At 42.5% G+C, this 20,919-nt stretch overlaps 1 protein-coding gene across 5 annotated transcripts in view; it reads right to left on the bottom strand.

Annotated features, from left to right (window-relative positions):
- LOC118307104 (mucin-2) overlaps nucleotides 1-20,666 on the bottom strand; it is a 34,638-nt gene extending 13,972 nt beyond the window's left edge. The window contains exons 1-3 of one of the 5 annotated variants that reach the window (XM_047331682.1): nucleotides 20,475-20,666; nucleotides 2,459-14,513; nucleotides 60-640 (exon numbers count right to left, since the gene is read on the bottom strand). In XM_047331682.1, coding sequence (XP_047187638.1) covers nucleotides 60-640; nucleotides 2,459-14,513; nucleotides 20,475-20,568 — 12,730 coding nt within the window. In that variant the 5' untranslated portion in view covers nucleotides 20,569-20,666. Of the gene's footprint in view, nucleotides 1-59; nucleotides 14,514-20,474 lie in introns of all 5 variants that reach the window. The other 4 variants (XM_047331680.1, XM_047331677.1, XM_047331672.1 and 1 more) reach the window with 4 other exon arrangements.
- Between the last annotated feature and the right edge of the window lie 253 nt (nucleotides 20,667-20,919).

The following is a 20,919-nucleotide window of genomic DNA, read 5'->3' as shown; positions in this document are numbered from 1 at the left end:
TTTTTAGTCTATTTAAGTTACATCTAACAATGGCAAAGTTTGCTTGAAGTTGAAAGTACCTGGCTCAAATGTTTCAACAAATTGACAAAGTTCTCCAGAGAATCCCACAAGACATATGCAGTTAGATCCATTCAAATATCCCCCATTTTGGCAGTTTTTAGGTTTTGCAGTTGTGAATGGTCTAGAGGTTGTTTGAGTTGTTGTGGTGGTAGGTTGTGCAGTTGTCAGACCAGTTGTTGCTTTGGATGTTGGCGTTGTTGGTTTTGTAGTTGGTAAAGTTCTGGGTCTTTCAGTCACCAGGGCTGTTGGTGTAACTGTGGATATTGTTGTTAGGGGATCTGTTGGAGAAGTTGTTTTAAATGATGATGTGGTAACACTGGGCTCATATGTTTTTGTAAAAGCTGTAGTTTCAGGTAGCAAAGTGGCTTCAGTAGGACCAGATGTTACTGGATGAGTTGAAAAGCTTTCCTTAGGTATCAAGGTGGTTTCAAAAGACTCCGGTGTTCCTGTGCCACTGTCATCTGTAGGTTGTGATGTTAAAATACTTTTTGTGGGAAGTAATGTTGGTGTGTTAGTCTGAGCAGGAGGTTCATGTGCCGTGGATGTCTTGTCAGGGTCAGATGTTACTGAATCAGTTGACATGGTCTCTTGAGCTAACAAGGTTGTCTTTGTAGGCTCAAAAGATACTCTGTCAGTCACAAGAGTTGGTTGAGTTGACGTAGTCACTGTAGACAGTGATGGTGATGTGTCAGTTTGAGCTGTTGGTTCAGACATTGATGCTGTAGGTACCATGGTTGTCTCAGCAGGCTCTGGGGTTACTGTGTCAGGGAGATTACTTGTTTCAGGGGCTGGTGTGGTCACAGCAGGTATAGGTGTTACTGAATGAGTTTGTTTGCTTTCTTGTGATGTAAAAGTTGTCTTAGATTGCTCCAATGATACTGTGTCTGTGGTATGTGTTGGTTGAGATGGCACACTGATCCCTGTTGTCTTCCATGTTGATGTGTCAGTCTGAACAGTTGCTTCAGGTACCATGGTGGTTTTATCAGGCTCAGTGATAAGTGTCACTGTGGTAGTGATAGATTCAGGTGTGGATGTGATGTCTGCAGGCACAGATACCACAGAAGTGGTTGAAATACTTGATTCAGCAATGGTGGTGGTAACAGTGGGCCTAGATATTGTTGTAGAAGCTGTCGTTTCTGGAAGTAAAGTGGTTTCAGTAGGACCAGATGCTACTGAATCAGTTGACATGGTCTCTTGAGCTAACAAGGTTGTCTTTGCAGGCTCCAAAGATACTCTGTCAGTCACAAGAGTTGGTTGAGTTGACATAGTCACTGTAGACAGTGATGGTGGTGTGTCAGTCTGAGCTGTTGGTTCAGACACTGATGATGTAGGTACCATGGTTGTCTCAGCAGGCTCTGGGGTTACTGTGTCAGGGAGATTACTTGTTTCAGGCGCTGGTGTGGTCACAGCAGGTATAGGCGTTACTGAATGAGTTTGTTTGCTTTCTTGTGATGTAAAGGTTGTTTTAGATTGCTCCAATGATACTGTGTCTGTGGTATGTGTTGGTTGGGATGGCACACTGATCCCTGTTGTCTTCCATGTTGATGTGTCAGTCTGAACAGTTGCTTCAGGTACCATGGTGGTTTTATCAGGCTCAGTGATAAGTGTCACTGTGGTAGTGATAGATTCAGGTGTGGATGTGATGTCTGCAGGCACAGATACCACAGAAGTGGTTGAAATACTTGATTCAGCAATGGTGGTGGTAACAGTGGGCCTAGATATTGTTGTAGAAGCTGTCGTTTCTGGAAGTAAAGTGGTTTCAGTAGGACCAGATGCTACTGAATCAGTTGACATGGTCTCTTGAGCTAACAAGGTTGTCTTTGCAGGCTCCAAAGATACTCTGTCAGTCACAAGAGTTGGTTGAGTTGACATAGTCACTGTAGACAGTGATGGTGGTGTGTCAGTCTGAGCTGTTGGTTCAGACACTGATGATGTAGGTACCATGGTTGTCTCAGCAGGCTCTGGGGTTACTGTGTCAGGGAGATTACTTGTTTCAGGCGCTGGTGTGGTCACAGCAGGTATAGGCGTTACTGAATGAGTTTGTTTGCTTTCTTGTGATGTAAAGGTTGTTTTAGATTGCTCCAATGATACTGTGTCTGTGGTATGTGTTGGTTGGGATGGCACACTGATCCCTGTTGTCTTCCATGTTGATGTGTCAGTCTGAACAGTTGCTTCAGGTACCATGGTGGTTTTATCAGGCTCAGTGATAAGTGTCACTGTGGTAGTGGTAGGTTCAGGTGTGGATGTGGTGTCGGCAGGCACAGATACCACAGAAGTGGTTGAAATACTTGATTCAGCAACGGTGGTGGTAACATTGGGCCTAGATATTGTTGTAGAAGCTGTCGTGTCTGGAAGCAAAGTGGTTTCAGTAGGACCAGATCCTACTGAATCAGTTGACATGGTCTCTTGAGCTAACAAGGTTGTCTTTGTAGGCTCAAAAGATACTCTGTCAGTCACAAGAGTTGGTTGAGTTGACGTAGTCACTGTAGACAGTGATGGTGATGTGTCAGTTTGAGCTGTTGGTTCAGACATTGATGCTGTAGGTACCATGGTTGTCTCAGCAGGCTCTGGGGTTACTGTGTCAGGGAGATTACTTGTTTCAGGGGCTGGTGTGGTCACAGCAGGTATAGGTGTTACTGAATGAGTTTGTTTGCTTTCTTGTGATGTAAAAGTTGTCTTAGATTGCTCCAATGATACTGTGTCTGTGGTATGTGTTGGTTGAGATGGCACACTGATCCCTGTTGTCTTCCATGTTGATGTGTCAGTCTGAACAGTTGCTTCAGGTACCATGGTGGTTTTATCAGGCTCAGTGATAAGTGTCACTGTGGTAGTGATAGATTCAGGTGTGGATGTGATGTCTGCAGGCACAGATACCACAGAAGTGGTTGAAATACTTGATTCAGCAATGGTGGTGGTAACAGTGGGCCTAGATATTGTTGTAGAAGCTGTCGTTTCTGGAAGTAAAGTGGTTTCAGTAGGACCAGATGCTACTGAATCAGTTGACATGGTCTCTTGAGCTAACAAGGTTGTCTTTGCAGGCTCCAAAGATACTCTGTCAGTCACAAGAGTTGGTTGAGTTGACATAGTCACTGTAGACAGTGATGGTGGTGTGTCAGTCTGAGCTGTTGGTTCAGACACTGATGATGTAGGTACCATGGTTGTCTCAGCAGGCTCTGGGGTTACTGTGTCAGGGAGATTACTTGTTTCAGGCGCTGGTGTGGTCACAGCAGGTATAGGCGTTACTGAATGAGTTTGTTTGCTTTCTTGTGATGTAAAGGTTGTTTTAGATTGCTCCAATGATACTGTGTCTGTGGTATGTGTTGGTTGGGATGGCACACTGATCCCTGTTGTCTTCCATGTTGATGTGTCAGTCTGAACAGTTGCTTCAGGTACCATGGTGGTTTTATCAGGCTCAGTGATAAGTGTCACTGTGGTAGTGATAGATTCAGGTGTGGATGTGATGTCTGCAGGCACAGATACCACAGAAGTGGTTGAAATACTTGATTCAGCAATGGTGGTGGTAACAGTGGGCCTAGATATTGTTGTAGAAGCTGTCGTTTCTGGAAGTAAAGTGGTTTCAGTAGGACCAGATGCTACTGAATCAGTTGACATGGTCTCTTGAGCTAACAAGGTTGTCTTTGCAGGCTCCAAAGATACTCTGTCAGTCACAAGAGTTGGTTGAGTTGACATAGTCACTGTAGACAGTGATGGTGGTGTGTCAGTCTGAGCTGTTGGTTCAGACACTGATGATGTAGGTACCATGGTTGTCTCAGCAGGCTCTGGGGTTACTGTGTCAGGGAGATTACTTGTTTCAGGCGCTGGTGTGGTCACAGCAGGTATAGGCGTTACTGAATGAGTTTGTTTGCTTTCTTGTGATGTAAAGGTTGTTTTAGATTGCTCCAATGATACTGTGTCTGTGGTATGTGTTGGTTGGGATGGCACACTGATCCCTGTTGTCTTCCATGTTGATGTGTCAGTCTGAACAGTTGCTTCAGGTACCATGGTGGTTTTATCAGGCTCAGTGATAAGTGTCACTGTGGTAGTGATAGATTCAGGTGTGGATGTGATGTCTGCAGGCACAGATACCACAGAAGTGGTTGAAATACTTGATTCAGCAATGGTGGTGGTAACAGTGGGCCTAGATATTGTTGTAGAAGCTGTCGTTTCTGGAAGTAAAGTGGTTTCAGTAGGACCAGATGCTACTGAATCAGTTGACATGGTCTCTTGAGCTAACAAGGTTGTCTTTGCAGGCTCCAAAGATACTCTGTCAGTCACAAGAGTTGGTTGAGTTGACATAGTCACTGTAGACAGTGATGGTGGTGTGTCAGTCTGAGCTGTTGGTTCAGACACTGATGATGTAGGTACCATGGTTGTCTCAGCAGGCTCTGGGGTTACTGTGTCAGGGAGATTACTTGTTTCAGGCGCTGGTGTGGTCACAGCAGGTATAGGCGTTACTGAATGAGTTTGTTTGCTTTCTTGTGATGTAAAGGTTGTTTTAGATTGCTCCAATGATACTGTGTCTGTGGTATGTGTTGGTTGGGATGGCACACTGATCCCTGTTGTCTTCCATGTTGATGTGTCAGTCTGAACAGTTGCTTCAGGTACCATGGTGGTTTTATCAGGCTCAGTGATAAGTGTCACTGTGGTAGTGGTAGGTTCAGGTGTGGATGTGGTGTCGGCAGGCACAGATACCACAGAAGTGGTTGAAATACTTGATTCAGCAACGGTGGTGGTAACATTGGGCCTAGATATTGTTGTAGAAGCTGTCGTGTCTGGAAGCAAAGTGGTTTCAGTAGGACCAGATCCTACTGAATCAGTTGACATGGTCTCTTGAGCTAACAAGGTTGTCTTTGTAGGCTCAAAAGATACTCTGTCAGTCACAAGAGTTGGTTGAGTTGACGTAGTCACTGTAGACAGTGATGGTGATGTGTCAGTTTGAGCTGTTGGTTCAGACATTGATGCTGTAGGTACCATGGTTGTCTCAGCAGGCTCTGGGGTTACTGTGTCAGGGAGATTACTTGTTTCAGGGGCTGGTGTGGTCACAGCAGGTATAGGTGTTACTGAATGAGTTTGTTTGCTTTCTTGTGATGTAAAAGTTGTCTTAGATTGCTCCAATGATACTGTGTCTGTGGTATGTGTTGGTTGAGATGGCACACTGATCCCTGTTGTCTTCCATGTTGATGTGTCAGTCTGAACAGTTGCTTCAGGTACCATGGTGGTTTTATCAGGCTCAGTGATAAGTGTCACTGTGGTAGTGATAGATTCAGGTGTGGATGTGATGTCTGCAGGCACAGATACCACAGAAGTGGTTGAAATACTTGATTCAGCAATGGTGGTGGTAACAGTGGGCCTAGATATTGTTGTAGAAGCTGTCGTTTCTGGAAGTAAACTGGTTTCAGTAGGACCAGATGCTACTGAATCAGTTGACATGGTCTCTTGAGCTAACAAGGTTGTCTTTGCAGGCTCCAAAGATACTCTGTCAGTCACAAGAGTTGGTTGAGTTGACATAGTCACTGTAGACAGTGATGGTGGTGTGTCAGTCTGAGCTGTTGGTTCAGACACTGATGATGTAGGTACCATGGTTGTCTCAGCAGGCTCTGGGGTTACTGTGTCAGGGAGATTACTTGTTTCAGGCGCTGGTGTGGTCACAGCAGGTATAGGCGTTACTGAATGAGTTTGTTTGCTTTCTTGTGATGTAAAGGTTGTTTTAGATTGCTCCAATGATACTGTGTCTGTGGTATGTGTTGGTTGGGATGGCACACTGATCCCTGTTGTCTTCCATGTTGATGTGTCAGTCTGAACAGTTGCTTCAGGTACCATGGTGGTTTTATCAGGCTCAGTGATAAGTGTCACTGTGGTAGTGATAGATTCAGGTGTGGATGTGATGTCTGCAGGCACAGATACCACAGAAGTGGTTGAAATACTTGATTCAGCAATGGTGGTGGTAACAGTGGGCCTAGATATTGTTGTAGAAGCTGTCGTTTCTGGAAGTAAAGTGGTTTCAGTAGGACCAGATGCTACTGAATCAGTTGACATGGTCTCTTGAGCTAACAAGGTTGTCTTTGCAGGCTCCAAAGATACTCTGTCAGTCACAAGAGTTGGTTGAGTTGACATAGTCACTGTAGACAGTGATGGTGGTGTGTCAGTCTGAGCTGTTGGTTCAGACACTGATGATGTAGGTACCATGGTTGTCTCAGCAGGCTCTGGGGTTACTGTGTCAGGGAGATTACTTGTTTCAGGCGCTGGTGTGGTCACAGCAGGTATAGGCGTTACTGAATGAGTTTGTTTGCTTTCTTGTGATGTAAAGGTTGTTTTAGATTGCTCCAATGATACTGTGTCTGTGGTATGTGTTGGTTGGGATGGCACACTGATCCCTGTTGTCTTCCATGTTGATGTGTCAGTCTGAACAGTTGCTTCAGGTACCATGGTGGTTTTATCAGGCTCAGTGATAAGTGTCACTGTGGTAGTGATAGATTCAGGTGTGGATGTGATGTCTGCAGGCACAGATACCACAGAAGTGGTTGAAATACTTGATTCAGCAATGGTGGTGGTAACAGTGGGCCTAGATATTGTTGTAGAAGCTGTCGTTTCTGGAAGTAAAGTGGTTTCAGTAGGACCAGATGCTACTGAATCAGTTGACATGGTCTCTTGAGCTAACAAGGTTGTCTTTGCAGGCTCCAAAGATACTCTGTCAGTCACAAGAGTTGGTTGAGTTGACATAGTCACTGTAGACAGTGATGGTGGTGTGTCAGTCTGAGCTGTTGGTTCAGACACTGATGATGTAGGTACCATGGTTGTCTCAGCAGGCTCTGGGGTTACTGTGTCAGGGAGATTACTTGTTTCAGGCGCTGGTGTGGTCACAGCAGGTATAGGCGTTACTGAATGAGTTTGTTTGCTTTCTTGTGATGTAAAGGTTGTTTTAGATTGCTCCAATGATACTGTGTCTGTGGTATGTGTTGGTTGGGATGGCACACTGATCCCTGTTGTCTTCCATGTTGATGTGTCAGTCTGAACAGTTGCTTCAGGTACCATGGTGGTTTTATCAGGCTCAGTGATAAGTGTCACTGTGGTAGTGGTAGGTTCAGGTGTGGATGTGGTGTCGGCAGGCACAGATACCACAGAAGTGGTTGAAATACTTGATTCAGCAACGGTGGTGGTAACATTGGGCCTAGATATTGTTGTAGAAGCTGTCGTGTCTGGAAGCAAAGTGGTTTCAGTAGGACCAGATCCTACTGAATCAGTTGACATGGTCTCTTGAGCTAACAAGGTTGTCTTTGTAGGCTCAAAAGATACTCTGTCAGTCACAAGAGTTGGTTGAGTTGACGTAGTCACTGTAGACAGTGATGGTGATGTGTCAGTTTGAGCTGTTGGTTCAGACATTGATGCTGTAGGTACCATGGTTGTCTCAGCAGGCTCTGGGGTTACTGTGTCAGGGAGATTACTTGTTTCAGGCGCTGGTGTGGTCACAGCAGGTATAGGCGTTACTGAATGAGTTTGTTTGCTTTCTTGTGATGTAAAGGTTGTTTTAGATTGCTCCAATGATACTGTGTCTGTGGTATGTGTTGGTTGGGATGGCACACTGATCCCTGTTGTCTTCCATGTTGATGTGTCAGTCTGAACAGTTGCTTCAGGTACCATGGTGGTTTTATCAGGCTCAGTGATAAGTGTCACTGTGGTAGTGGTAGGTTCAGGTGTGGATGTGGTGTCGGCAGGCACAGATACCACAGAAGTGGTTGAAATACTTGATTCAGCAACGGTGGTGGTAACATTGGGCCTAGATATTGTTGTAGAAGCTGTCGTGTCTGGAAGCAAAGTGGTTTCAGTAGGACCAGATCCTACTGAATCAGTTGACATGGTCTCTTGAGCTAACAAGGTTGTCTTTGTAGGCTCAAAAGATACTCTGTCAGTCACAAGAGTTGGTTGAGTTGACGTAGTCACTGTAGACAGTGATGGTGATGTGTCAGTTTGAGCTGTTGGTTCAGACATTGATGCTGTAGGTACCATGGTTGTCTCAGCAGGCTCTGGGGTTACTGTGTCAGGGAGATTACTTGTTTCAGGGGCTGGTGTGGTCACAGCAGGTATAGGTGTTACTGAATGAGTTTGTTTGCTTTCTTGTGATGTAAAAGTTGTCTTAGATTGCTCCAATGATACTGTGTCTGTGGTATGTGTTGGTTGAGATGGCACACTGATCCCTGTTGTCTTCCATGTTGATGTGTCAGTCTGAACAGTTGCTTCAGGTACCATGGTGGTTTTATCAGGCTCAGTGATAAGTGTCACTGTGGTAGTGATAGATTCAGGTGTGGATGTGATGTCTGCAGGCACAGATACCACAGAAGTGGTTGAAATACTTGATTCAGCAATGGTGGTGGTAACAGTGGACCTAGATATTGTTGTAGAAGCTGTCGTTTCTGGAAGTAAAGTGGTTTCAGTAGGACCAGATGCTACTGAATCAGTTGACATGGTCTCTTGAGCTAACAAGGTTGTCTTTGCAGGCTCCAAAGATACTCTGTCAGTCACAAGAGTTGGTTGAGTTGACATAGTCACTGTAGACAGTGATGGTGGTGTGTCAGTCTGAGCTGTTGGTTCAGACACTGATGATGTAGGTACCATGGTTGTCTCAGCAGGCTCTGGGGTTACTGTGTCAGGGAGATTACTTGTTTCAGGGGCTGGTGTGGTCACAGCAGGTATAGGTGTTACTGAATGAGTTTGTTTGCTTTCTTGTGATGTAAAAGTTGTCTTAGATTGCTCCAATGATACTGTGTCTGTGGTATGTGTTGGTTGAGATGGCACACTGATCCCTGTTGTCTTCCATGTTGATGTGTCAGTCTGAACAGTTGCTTCAGGTACCATGGTGGTTTTATCAGGCTCAGTGATAAGTGTCACTGTGGTAGTGATAGATTCAGGTGTGGATGTGATGTCTGCAGGCACAGATACCACAGAAGTGGTTGAAATACTTGATTCAGCAATGGTGGTGGTAACAGTGGGCCTAGATATTGTTGTAGAAGCTGTCGTTTCTGGAAGTAAAGTGGTTTCAGTAGGACCAGATGCTACTGAATCAGTTGACATGGTCTCTTGAGCTAACAAGGTTGTCTTTGCAGGCTCCAAAGATACTCTGTCAGTCACAAGAGTTGGTTGAGTTGACATAGTCACTGTAGACAGTGATGGTGGTGTGTCAGTCTGAGCTGTTGGTTCAGACACTGATGATGTAGGTACCATGGTTGTCTCAGCAGGCTCTGGGGTTACTGTGTCAGGGAGATTACTTGTTTCAGGCGCTGGTGTGGTCACAGCAGGTATAGGCGTTACTGAATGAGTTTGTTTGCTTTCTTGTGATGTAAAGGTTGTTTTAGATTGCTCCAATGATACTGTGTCTGTGGTATGTGTTGGTTGGGATGGCACACTGATCCCTGTTGTCTTCCATGTTGATGTGTCAGTCTGAACAGTTGCTTCAGGTACCATGGTGGTTTTATCAGGCTCAGTGATAAGTGTCACTGTGGTAGTGGTAGGTTCAGGTGTGGATGTGGTGTCGGCAGGCACAGATACCACAGAAGTGGTTGAAATACTTGATTCAGCAACGGTGGTGGTAACAGTGGGCCTAGATATTGTTGTAGAAGCTGTCGTGTCTGGAAGCAAAGTGGTTTCAGTAGGACCAGATCCTACTGAATCAGTTGACATGGTCTCTTGAGCTAACAAGGTTGTCTTTGTAGGCTCAAAAGATACTCTGTCAGTCACAAGAGTTGGTTGAGTTGACGTAGTCGCTGTAGATAGTGATGGTGATGTGTCAGTCTGAGCTGTTGGTTCAGACACTGAGGCTGTAGGTACCATGGTTGTCTCAGCAGGCTCTGGGGTTACTGTGTCAGGGAGATTACTTGTTTCAGGGGCTGGTGTGGTCACATCAGGTATAGGCGTTACTGAATGAGTTTGTTTGCTTTCTTGTGATGTAAAGGTTGTCTTAGATTGCTCCAATGATACTGTGTCTGTGGTATGTGTTGGTTGAGATGGGACACTGATCCCTGTTGTCTTCCATGTTGATGTGTCAGTCTGAACAGTTGCTTCAGGTACCATGGTGGTTTTATCAGGCTCAGTGATAAGTGTCACAGTGGTAGTGGTAGGTTCAGGTGTGGATGTGGTGTCGGCAGGCACAGATACCACAGAAGTGGTTGAAATACTTGATTCAGCAACGGTGGTGGTGACAGTGGGCCTAGATATTGTTGTAGAAGCTGTCATTTCAGTAGGACCAGATGTTACTGAATCAGTTGACATGGTCTCTTGAGCTAACAAGGTTGTCTTTGTAGGCTCAAAAGATACTCTGTCAGTCACAAGAGTTGGTTGAGTTGACGTAGTCACTGTAGACAGTGATGGTGATGTGTCAGTTTGAGCTGTTGGTTCAGACATTGATGCTGTAGGTACCATGGTTGTCTCAGCAGGCTCTGGGGTTACTGTGTCAGGGAGATTACTTGTTTCAGGGGCTGGTGTGGTCACATCAGGTATAGGCGTTACTGAATGAGTTTGTTTGCTTTCTTGTGATGTAAAGGTTGTCTTAGATTGCTCCAATGATACTGTGTCTGTGGTATGTGTTGGTTGAGATGGGACACTGATCCCTGTTGTCTTCCATGTTGATGTGTCAGTCTGAACAGTTGCTTCAGGTACCATGGTGGTTTTATCAGGCTCAGTGATAAGTGTCACTGTGGTAGTGGTAGGTTCAGGTGTGGATGTGGTGTCGGCAGGCACAGATACCACAGAAGTGGTTGAAATACTTGATTCAGCGACGGTGGTGGTGACAGTGGGCCTAGATATTGTTGTAGAAGCTGTCGTGTCTGGAAGCAAAGTGGTTTCAGTAGGACCAGATGCTGCTGAATCAGTTGACATGGTCTCTTGAGCTAACAAGGTTGTCTTTGCAGGCTCAAAAGATACTCTGTCAGTCACAAAAGTTGGTTGAGTTGACGTAGTCGCTGTAGATAGTGATGGTGATGTGTCAGTCTGAGCTGTTGGTTCAGACACTGAGGCTGTAGGTACCATGGTTGTCTCAGCAGGCTCTGGGGTTACTGTGTCAGGGAGATTACTTGTTTCAGGGGCTGGTGTGGTCACATCAGGTATAGGCGTTACTGAATGAGTTTGTTTGCTTTCTTGTGATGTAAAGGTTGTCTTAGATTGCTCCAATGATACTGTGTCTGTGGTATGTGTTGGTTGAGATGGGACACTGATCCCTGTTGTCTTCCATGTTGATGTGTCAGTCTGAACAGTTGCTTCAGGTACCATGGTGGTTTTATCAGGCTCAGTGATAAGTGTCACAGTGGTAGTGGTAGGTTCAGGTGTGGATGTGGTGTCGGCAGGCACAGATACCACAGAAGTGGTTGAAATACTTGATTCAGCAACGGTGGTGGTGACAGTGGGCCTAGATATTGTTGTAGAAGCTGTCATTTCAGTAGGACCAGATGTTACTGAATCAGTTGACATGGTCTCTTGAGCTAACAAGGTTGTCTTCTCAGGCTCCAAAGATACTCTGTCAGTCACAAGAGTTGGCTGAGTTGACGTAGTCGCTGTAGACAGTGATGGTGATGTGTCAGTCTGAGTTGTTGGTTCAGACACTGATGCTGTAGGTACCATGGTTGTCTCAGCAGGCTCTGGGGTTACTGTGTCAGGGAGATTACTTGTTTCAGGGGCTGGTGTGGTCACATCAGGTATAGGCGTTACTGAATGAGTTTGTTTGCTTTCTTGTGATGTAAAGGTTGTCTTAGATTGCTCCAATGATACTGTGTCTGTGGTATGTGTTGGTTGAGATGGCAAACTGATCCCTGTTGTCTTCCGTGTTGATGTGTCAGTCTGAACAGTTGCTTCAGGTACCATGGTGGTTTTATCAGGCTCAGTGATAAGTGTCACAGTGGTAGTGGTAGGTTCAGGTGTGGATGTGGTGTCGGCAGGCACAGATACCACAGAAGTGGTTGAAATACTTGATTCAGCAACGGTGGTGGTGACAGTGGGCCTAGATATTGTTGTAGAAGCTGTCGTGACTGGAAGCAAAGTGGTTTCAGTAGGACCAGATGCTACTGAATCAGTTGACATGGTCTCTTGAGCTAACAAGGTTGTCTTTGTAGGCTCAAAAGATACTCTGTCAGTCACAAGAGTTGGTTGAGTTGACGTAGTCGCTGTAGACAGTGATGGTGATGTGTCAGTCTGAGTTGTCGGTTCAGACACTGATGCTGTAGGTACCATGGTTGTCTCAGCAGGCTCTGGGGTTACTGTGTCAGGGAGTTTACTTGTTTCAGGGGCTGGTGTGGTCACATCAGGTATAGGCGTCACCGAATGAGTTTGTTTGCTTTCTTGTGATGTAAAGGTTGTCTTAGATTGCTCCAATGATACTGTGTCTGTGGTTTGTGTTGGTTGAGATGGCACACTGATCCCTGTTGTCTTCCATGTTGATGTGTCAGTCTGAACAGTTGCTTCAGGTACCATGGTGGTTTTATCAGGCTCAGTGATAAGTGTCACTGTGGTAGTGGTAGGTTCAGGTGTGGATGTGGTGTCTGCAGGCACAGATACCACAGAGGTGGTTGAAATACTTGATTCAGCAACGGTGGTGGTAACAGTGGGCCTAGATACTGTTGTAGAAGCTGTCATTTCAGTAGGACCAGATGTTACTGAATCAGTTGACATGGTCTCTTGAGCTAACAAGGTTGTCTTTGTAGGCTCAAAAGATACTCTGTCAGTCACAAGAGTTGGTTGAGTTGACGTAGTCACTGTAGACAGTGATGGTGATGTGTCAGTTTGAGCTGTTGGTTCAGACATTGATGCTGTAGGTACCATGGTTGTCTCAGCAGGCTCTGGGGTTACTGTGTCAGGGAGATTACTTGTTTCAGGGGCTGGTGTGGTCACATCAGGTATAGGCGTTACTGAATGAGTTTGTTTGCTTTCTTGTGATGTAAAGGTTGTCTTAGATTGCTCCAATGATACTGTGTCTGTGGTATGTGTTGGTTGAGATGGGACAATGATCCCTGTTGTCTTCCATGTTGATGTGTCAGTCTGAACAGTTGCTTCAGGTACCATGGTGGTTTTATCAGGCTCAGTGATAAGTGTCTCTGTGGTAGTGGTAGGTTCAGGTGTGGATGTGGTGTCGGCAGGCACAGATACCACAGAAGTGGTTGAAATACTTGATTCAGCAATGGTGGTGGTAACAGTGGGCCTAGATATTGTTGTAGAAGCTGTCATTTCAGTAGGACCAGATCCTACTGAATCAGTTGACATGGTCTCTTGAGCTAACAAGGTTGTCTTTGCAGGCTCCAAAGATACCCTGTCAGTCACAAGAGTTGGTTGAGTTGACGTAGTCACTGTAGACTGTGATGGTGATGTGTCAGTTTGAGCTGTTGGTTCAGACATTGATGCTGTAGGTACCATGGTTGTCTCAGCAGGCTCTGGGGTTACTGTGTCAGGGAGATTACTTGTTTCAGGGGCTGGTGTGGTCACATCAGGTATAGGCGTTACTGAATGAGTTTGTTTGCTTTCTTGTGATGTAAAGGTTGTCTTAGATTGCTCCAATGATACTGCTTCTGTGGTATGTGTTGGTTGAGATGGGACACTGATCCCTGTTGTCTTCCATGTTGATATGTCAGTCTGAACAGTTGCTTCAGGTACCATGGTGGTTTTATCAGGCTCAGTAATAAGTGTCACTGTGGTAGTGGTAGGTTCAGGTGTGGATGTGGTGTCGGCAGGCACAGATACCACAGAAGTGGTTGAAATACTTGATTCAGCAACGGTGGTGGTGACAGTGGGCCTAGATATTGTTGTAGAAGCTGTCGTGTCTGGAAGCAAAGTGGTTTCAGTAGGACCAGATGCTACTGAATCAGTTGACATGGTCTCTTGAGCTAACAAGGTTGTCTTTGTAGGCTCAAAAGATACTCTGTCAGTCACAAGAGTTGGTTGAGTTGACGTAGTCACTGTAGACAGTGATGGTGATGTGTCAGTTTGAGCTGTTGGTTCAGACATTGATGCTGTAGGTACCATGGTTGTCTCAGCAGGCTCTGGGGTTACCGTGTCAGGGAGATTACTTGTTTCAGGGGCTGGTGTTGTCACAGCAGATATAGGCGTTACTGAATGAGTTTGTTTGCTTTCTTGAGATGTAAAGGTTGTCTTAGATTGCTCCAATGATACTGTGTCTGTGGTATGTGTTGGTTGAGATGGCACACTGATCCCTGTTGTCTTCCATGTTGATGTGTCTGTCTGAACAGTTGCTTCAGGTATCATGGTGGTTTTATCAGGCTCAGTGATTACCTTGTCTGGGGGAATAGTTGGTTCAGGTGCTGATGTGGTGTCGATAGGCTCCAATGTTACCGATTCTGTAGAATATGGTGGTGATGTGAGCTCTGCAAGCTGTGAGTTTACTGTATTATTCTGACCACGTGTTTCAATCGATATAGTTGTTACTGAGTCACTTAAAGAGGTGTGTTCATGGATTGGGAAATATTCTGGGAAACAGAAGGGAAAAAAAACAATTAATGTACAGAATTTTTTGAAAGGAAGTTCTTTTAGTGGAGCAATAGTGACCTTGGACGTCTTTCATATATTATGTTTCCACACAAAAGTGAAAAGACACATCTGTTTCTCGTAAAAATATTACTACATTTTAAATCTGAATCCACAGTTTTTACCTGAGTTAGTGCTTGTCACAGATAAAGTGATTATAGTGGGTAATTTCAACATTTAAATTCATATTTAATTTCATTTAACCTTTATTTTTCCAGGAATTTTCCCATTGAAATTCAAAATCTCTTTTGCGAGGTAGTCCCGGCCAAGATGGCATCAAATTATTAATGAATAAAACAAAACACTAACGACATAAAAACTGTAAGTAAAAGAACCAAGCAGTACATGTAAAACACAGAGCAAACTACAAAAATGAATTAACCAATGCTCAACATGTGCATACAGTGGTCAGATAACCCTTAATCCTATTCTTGTATTAGTCGATGCTCATCAGATAGTAGAGTTTAAAGGATCTCTGCAGCTCACACCAATAAGAAAGTGCAAAAAACATTAAAAGCAATACCAACAAAGACAGAATGGATTCAAGGGATAACATATATTATTTGGCTGAAAGGCTGAAGGTTGCAGCAGCTGATAGGAGTCAGTAGAGAGCACAAAAAAGAGGAAGTACAAAGAATTGTACAAAGAAAACCAACCAACTTTCACAAAGAAGCTGCCAGAATAGGCCCTATCTTAATGCAGTGTGATACAATGAATCCAACATTTTCAATAGGATGAGTTTGCATGTATATATAAATATCATCATAATCAATTTACTGTTAAAAATGTTGCTTGAATTAATTTTTTTCTTGCACTAAAAGAAAAACAGCATTTGTTTCTATAAAAAAACCCAACTTTACCCTGAGCTATTTTGTTTGAGACACGATGTGATGTTTAAAGGAAAGATTTTCCTCTAAGTGAAAACCCAAATATTTGTTTGCTGCGACTTTTTCAGTCACCATATTATTTAGGTTAAAAATCTGATAGACACCATCAATTTTTAAAAACATTTATCTGGACAAGATTGTAGGTTATCAATTGCACTTGCTAATGATGCTGCAGAGGAGTACATAATGCCATCTGCATAGAAATGAAACTGTATAATAGTTACATTAGGACACAAATTATTTACATAAATCGTTAATAAAATAGGACCCAGTATGGAGCCCTGTGGGACACCTTTTTGAATATTCATGAAAGTAGAAAAACACCATCAACTTGGACACTCTGTGTTCTACCACTCAAGTAGTTTTCAAACCACTGAATAGCTTTTGCAGACACCCCTATACTATACAGTATCTGCAACAGCACAGAGTGGTCAACTGTGTCTTAAAAACACTCCTTTAATTGATTACTGATAAGCCGTTCCAACACTTAAGCTAAAGCTGAAAGTTTAGATACAGGCCAATAATTATTTGGGATAAGATGGATCTCCACCTTTCAATAAAGGAGTGACATGTGCTGCCTTCCATACGGTATGGGCCCACTTTCTATAGCCAGATTAAAAATGTGCGTCAAAGGTTTAGCAGCAAACTCTGCATCAATTTGTAAGAAGTAGGGCTTTAAGCCATCAGGACCAGCTGTTTTTGTCTTTTTAAGAGCATCATACACATTATTTATTCCAACAGGAGCAAGTTAAAAATTAAAAGGATTGTTTTCCTGCAGGACAGACATTTTTGAGTCAGTTTCTGTTTAGTTTCTCGCTCAAACAGGAGACCAGAGGCATGTACTACAAAGTGAGGTTACTGGGTTATCAGGGTAACTTCAAGAGTAACTTGACGTCGGTGGTAACTTCCTGGTTTACCGGTACTATGAAAGGTGGATAGGTTTAACGCGAGGCATGTTACCATGGTAATTTACTCAATATTAAAACTGCTGTGAGCTGTTTTTGGTCGTGTTCTGTATTAGCCCCATCCATGCTCACGAGAACCCAATCATGTCGGCGTAAGGAATGAGAGAGGATCAATCCGCAGGTGCGGGAGTTTAGTGACAACGAGAATCCACCGGGGAACTCCAAAGATGTTCTTTATGAAACATATATTAATTACCTTTGAGAACTTCTGGTTCTAGGGGTCTCTAATGCCACTCAGTGGAGTGATGCCCTGTGTCCTGCTTTGTGGTATTTTACCACCAGACACTGTTTTCCATCAGTGTTACTGGTCATGTGATCAATATTACTGTATGATGTGCAGTTTGCAGGCTGAATGCGTTAGTCGTGTTCCCTGGACATTTAAATGTTCTCACGATCAATAACGCTTTTTATGCGATTGCAGGATTTGCAGTATAAAAAAAAGTCCAGCCTATTTTTAATATGCATAGTATCAGGCATACATACAGAACATATATTTTCTAAAGGATATCCTGATAATGACTTGTGCTGTTGACTTATCCTGCAATCTATGCTCTGATTACTGCACACATATCACCATTAAAGCCCCTTACGGAGAAGATGAGGAGGATTATGAATCTGAAATGATTTCACAGCATCAATGTTCAGCTATTGGATTATATCCTATTTAAATTGACATGATTACTTTGTTATAGTCTATGCATTTTAACATTGAGGACAAAGACATGGTGGATTTCATTGAGTTCAAACGGAAACTCAATAGTTTTACCCTGATCTGTACATTAGACGTGAACTGCATTCAATTATTTTAAATAACCAGCTCGTCAAAACAATTGATATTATATATCCATCATGGTCAAACTGATTGCCCCCTCAACCTCTTCCATTATAATCCGTAATTTATTATTTGCTATGACCAACTGATCTGCCTGTGTAAATGTTGCAGCACGTTTTTTCCTCCAGATCATTTGATTTCAGCTTTTTTTATCTCATCACAAGGCTTTAATAAATAAAGACTACATATCACATCAGTACTCAGAACTATGATGAGAACTATTATAGATTATCTTGGTTGCTTAAAATTTTTTGTCCACATCACATTTTTACAACAGTAAAACAATGTAATTGCTGTAGATATAACTTGTTCAAAAAATAATAAAATAATAAATAAATACATTTACCAACCAGTGGCGCCCCCAGAAGTTTCTGGGGGGGCTGTGCTAAAATCTTTGAATCTTTTGCTTGAAGATTTTCAGTCACTATTTAGAAAACGTCATAGAACATGAACAGCACTGCTGAAGGTTACCAACGACCTTCTTGTGGCCTCAGACAGTGGAAATGTCTCTATTGTTCTCATACTGTTAGACCTTGGTGCCGCATTTGACACCATTGATCACAAAATTTTATTACAGAGACTAGAACACATTATTGGAATTAAAGGAACAGCGCTAAAATGGTTTAAGTAATACTTATTAGATAGATTTCAGTTTGTTAATGTTAACAAAATTTTTCATCATGCAATTGATGAATAAATGAATTGAATTGTTTTTATTGTTTACATTTCCCACTGTTACATACTGCACTTTATTGTTCTTGTTCTTAGCGATTTTACGTCTTGTAACTGTCTAATCTTTTTATGTTTTTATGCCTCAGGGAACTGCCACTTAAATTTTGTTATATTGTTGACCCCCTCAATATAATGACAATAAAGCTACTTTGACTTTGACTTGAACAACTCTTCCATTCATCCAAAAGTTAATCATAGAATTCCAATTGGTTCTATGCTGGGAACGATACTTTTCACTCTATGTATGCTTCCCCTTAGCCAATATTATCAGAAAGCACCTCATAAATTTCCATGGTTACAGATGATACCCAGTTGTATTTATCCATAGAGGCAGAATATATTAATCAGGTAGACTCCTAGATTCAAAAAACTGATGTCATTGTACTTGGCCCTAAACACCTCAGAGACACATTATCTGAGCATATAGTCACCTTGGATTGCATAACTTTGGCATCCAGCTCTACTGTGAGGAACCTTGGAGTTCATGTACTGAGCATCTCTGTCTGTGTGTGTCTCTCCCTCTCTGATCCATGTATTTATTTACATCACAAACTGTATTGTCTCTCTCCCCTAGTGCAGTACCTCTGACTCCAGAGCTGCAGGATCCAAATCTGCCATTATAATAATAATAATTACTATTATTAGCATTATTAGCAATGGCATTGCATCTCTAGGTGTCAGTATTATTATTGTCATTATATGAATCATTTCATGTTTCATGTTTTGTCTAGTGTCTTGTCTGTCATTTATATTGGCATTTCTCAATAACAAGTACATGGTAAATGGACTGTATTTATTTAGCGCTTTTCTAGTCTTATTGACTACTCAAAGTGCAAGTCACATTCACCCATTCACATCGCGCTGCGATTCACCTTACTTTTTTCAATCACATTTAAACACATTCATACACTGCTGGAATTTGCACAATTAGGTTCACAAAAATGAATATCTATTAGGGGTGTTGAAATTAATCGTTTCTACGATGCATCGCCATGCGGAAGTGGACGATGCTGCATCGATGCATTGCCGGACTATAATCGATTATAGATTACGGCCGACCGCGGCTGGACAATAAAGTTTTAGAGTTCAAAATGAATTCCTGGTAGTAGTAGCGCCTGACAAGGAAATAGCAGAACCAGCTCAGCCAAGAATTGATGCTGTAACCGAGCTTTTATTGTTACGCCTGTACTGTATCATTTATACAAAATAATGACACGGAGACCGTCGTAGGAACCAGCGAGATCCAAGAAGGAACAACAACAACGCTCTTTATCACCGTCACACACTACCGCGCATCCACTCCCTTCTTCCGTTCTGCCCTTCACAATAAAACCTCAACTTAAAATCACTCAGCATTTTGCTGAGGCAACCCAAAAACAGATTCCAATTAAAATGTAATGTTACATAAAAATAAATTAGCTTACACTACGTTGCTGTTTGATAAGTGTCCTTTTTTAGGTTGAAATAATAAAATAAAAAAGGGAGTTCATATATATCTGACTGCTTTGATTCATTGATGAAAACGTAGCATGATGTGCGGTAATATCAAAAATGGAAGATGCTTTGCATTGTGATGCATCCTGATGCATCGTGAAAACGAATTGAATCATATCGTTGACAGGAAAATCGTAATCAAATCGAATCGTGAGACCAGTGAAGATTCATACCCCTATTCAATGCTACCTGTACTTTTGTGTTCCAGATTCATTGTGATGTTAGTCACAATCAGGAAGTGCTCTTGTCCTGTGATGTTTTGTAGAATACAGGTTACAGCAGTACTGTAATTTATTGCACCTTTCCAAAACTTAAGGATTCATGTTTTGTTTTGATGACCATTTTCCGACTAATAATGTAGATGGTAAGCTTAACCTCTATTTATTTTTGATTTTTGATTTAATTTAATGTTAAGACATTTATTTTAACATTTAAATATTTTCTTTTATGAATAAGTGCACTATATAAACTAACGGTTTGATGCCATTTTAGTATTTACTGTTGTAAATACTCCTGTTGCCTGCTGTGTTCAGACTTAAGTGTTGTTGCGGGGTTTTTTCCACATTCAAGAAGTGTCCTTTCTCGGATGAAATAAAAGAAGAAAGGGAGTGCTTAGAGTCTGACTGCTTGTATTAACTGATGAAAATGTAGCCATGTTCAGTAAAATAGAAAATTGAGAGGACAACACATTGTTATGCATCGTGATGCATCGTGATGCATAACGAATCGAATTGAATCTTTGACAGGATAATCGTAATCGAATCAAATCGTGAGACCAGTGAAGATTCACACCCCTAATATATATACATATATATTATTGTAAGAAGTACCTATCTGTGTAACATACGTATTTAGTCATTTATCACATACAGTAGTTATACTTTTTGCCTCTGAACCTTTTACGCTGCTGATAAAGCAATGAGAGAGAAAAAAATCTCAAGCAAACATCTGGCCATACATGTCAGAATAATAATGACAAACTTGCCAACTTACCATCAGCAGAACGTAAGCCGATGAATAAAGCAGAGATAATCAGGTAATGTGAAGATAATGCCATATTCAGATTATATCCCAGGTGATGTTGCATGATGAATGACACACAATTCTGAAAACTAAATGATAAAAATGCAATGGCCAGCGGATCAGGCCTTTCTAAACACACCCATCAGCGTCAAGGTGTAGAGATAGTAGGACTAACTAAGATAAGAGGAATGACCTTCATATATAACCACTCTAATATGACTCAAGTTTATTGCACATATCTGCCCTCCCTCATATATCTCTGCTACATTCTTCTACAGGTCTACTGATAGTCATTCAGCATGTGTAGAGAATGATAGCAAAAATCACCCCATAGAGATACATAAAGCAAAGGCAATCACTTTGTGTCACTTCTCTATGACAAATGTTCCCTTGAAAATCTTCTGATGGTGTTTTT

Source organism: Scophthalmus maximus, chromosome 1, assembly GCF_022379125.1.
Source record: "Scophthalmus maximus strain ysfricsl-2021 chromosome 1, ASM2237912v1, whole genome shotgun sequence".
Taxonomy (NCBI): domain Eukaryota; kingdom Metazoa; phylum Chordata; class Actinopteri; order Pleuronectiformes; family Scophthalmidae; genus Scophthalmus; species Scophthalmus maximus.
Note: the sequence above shows the minus strand (reverse complement) of the source record. Positions and strands in the feature narration are given on the sequence as shown.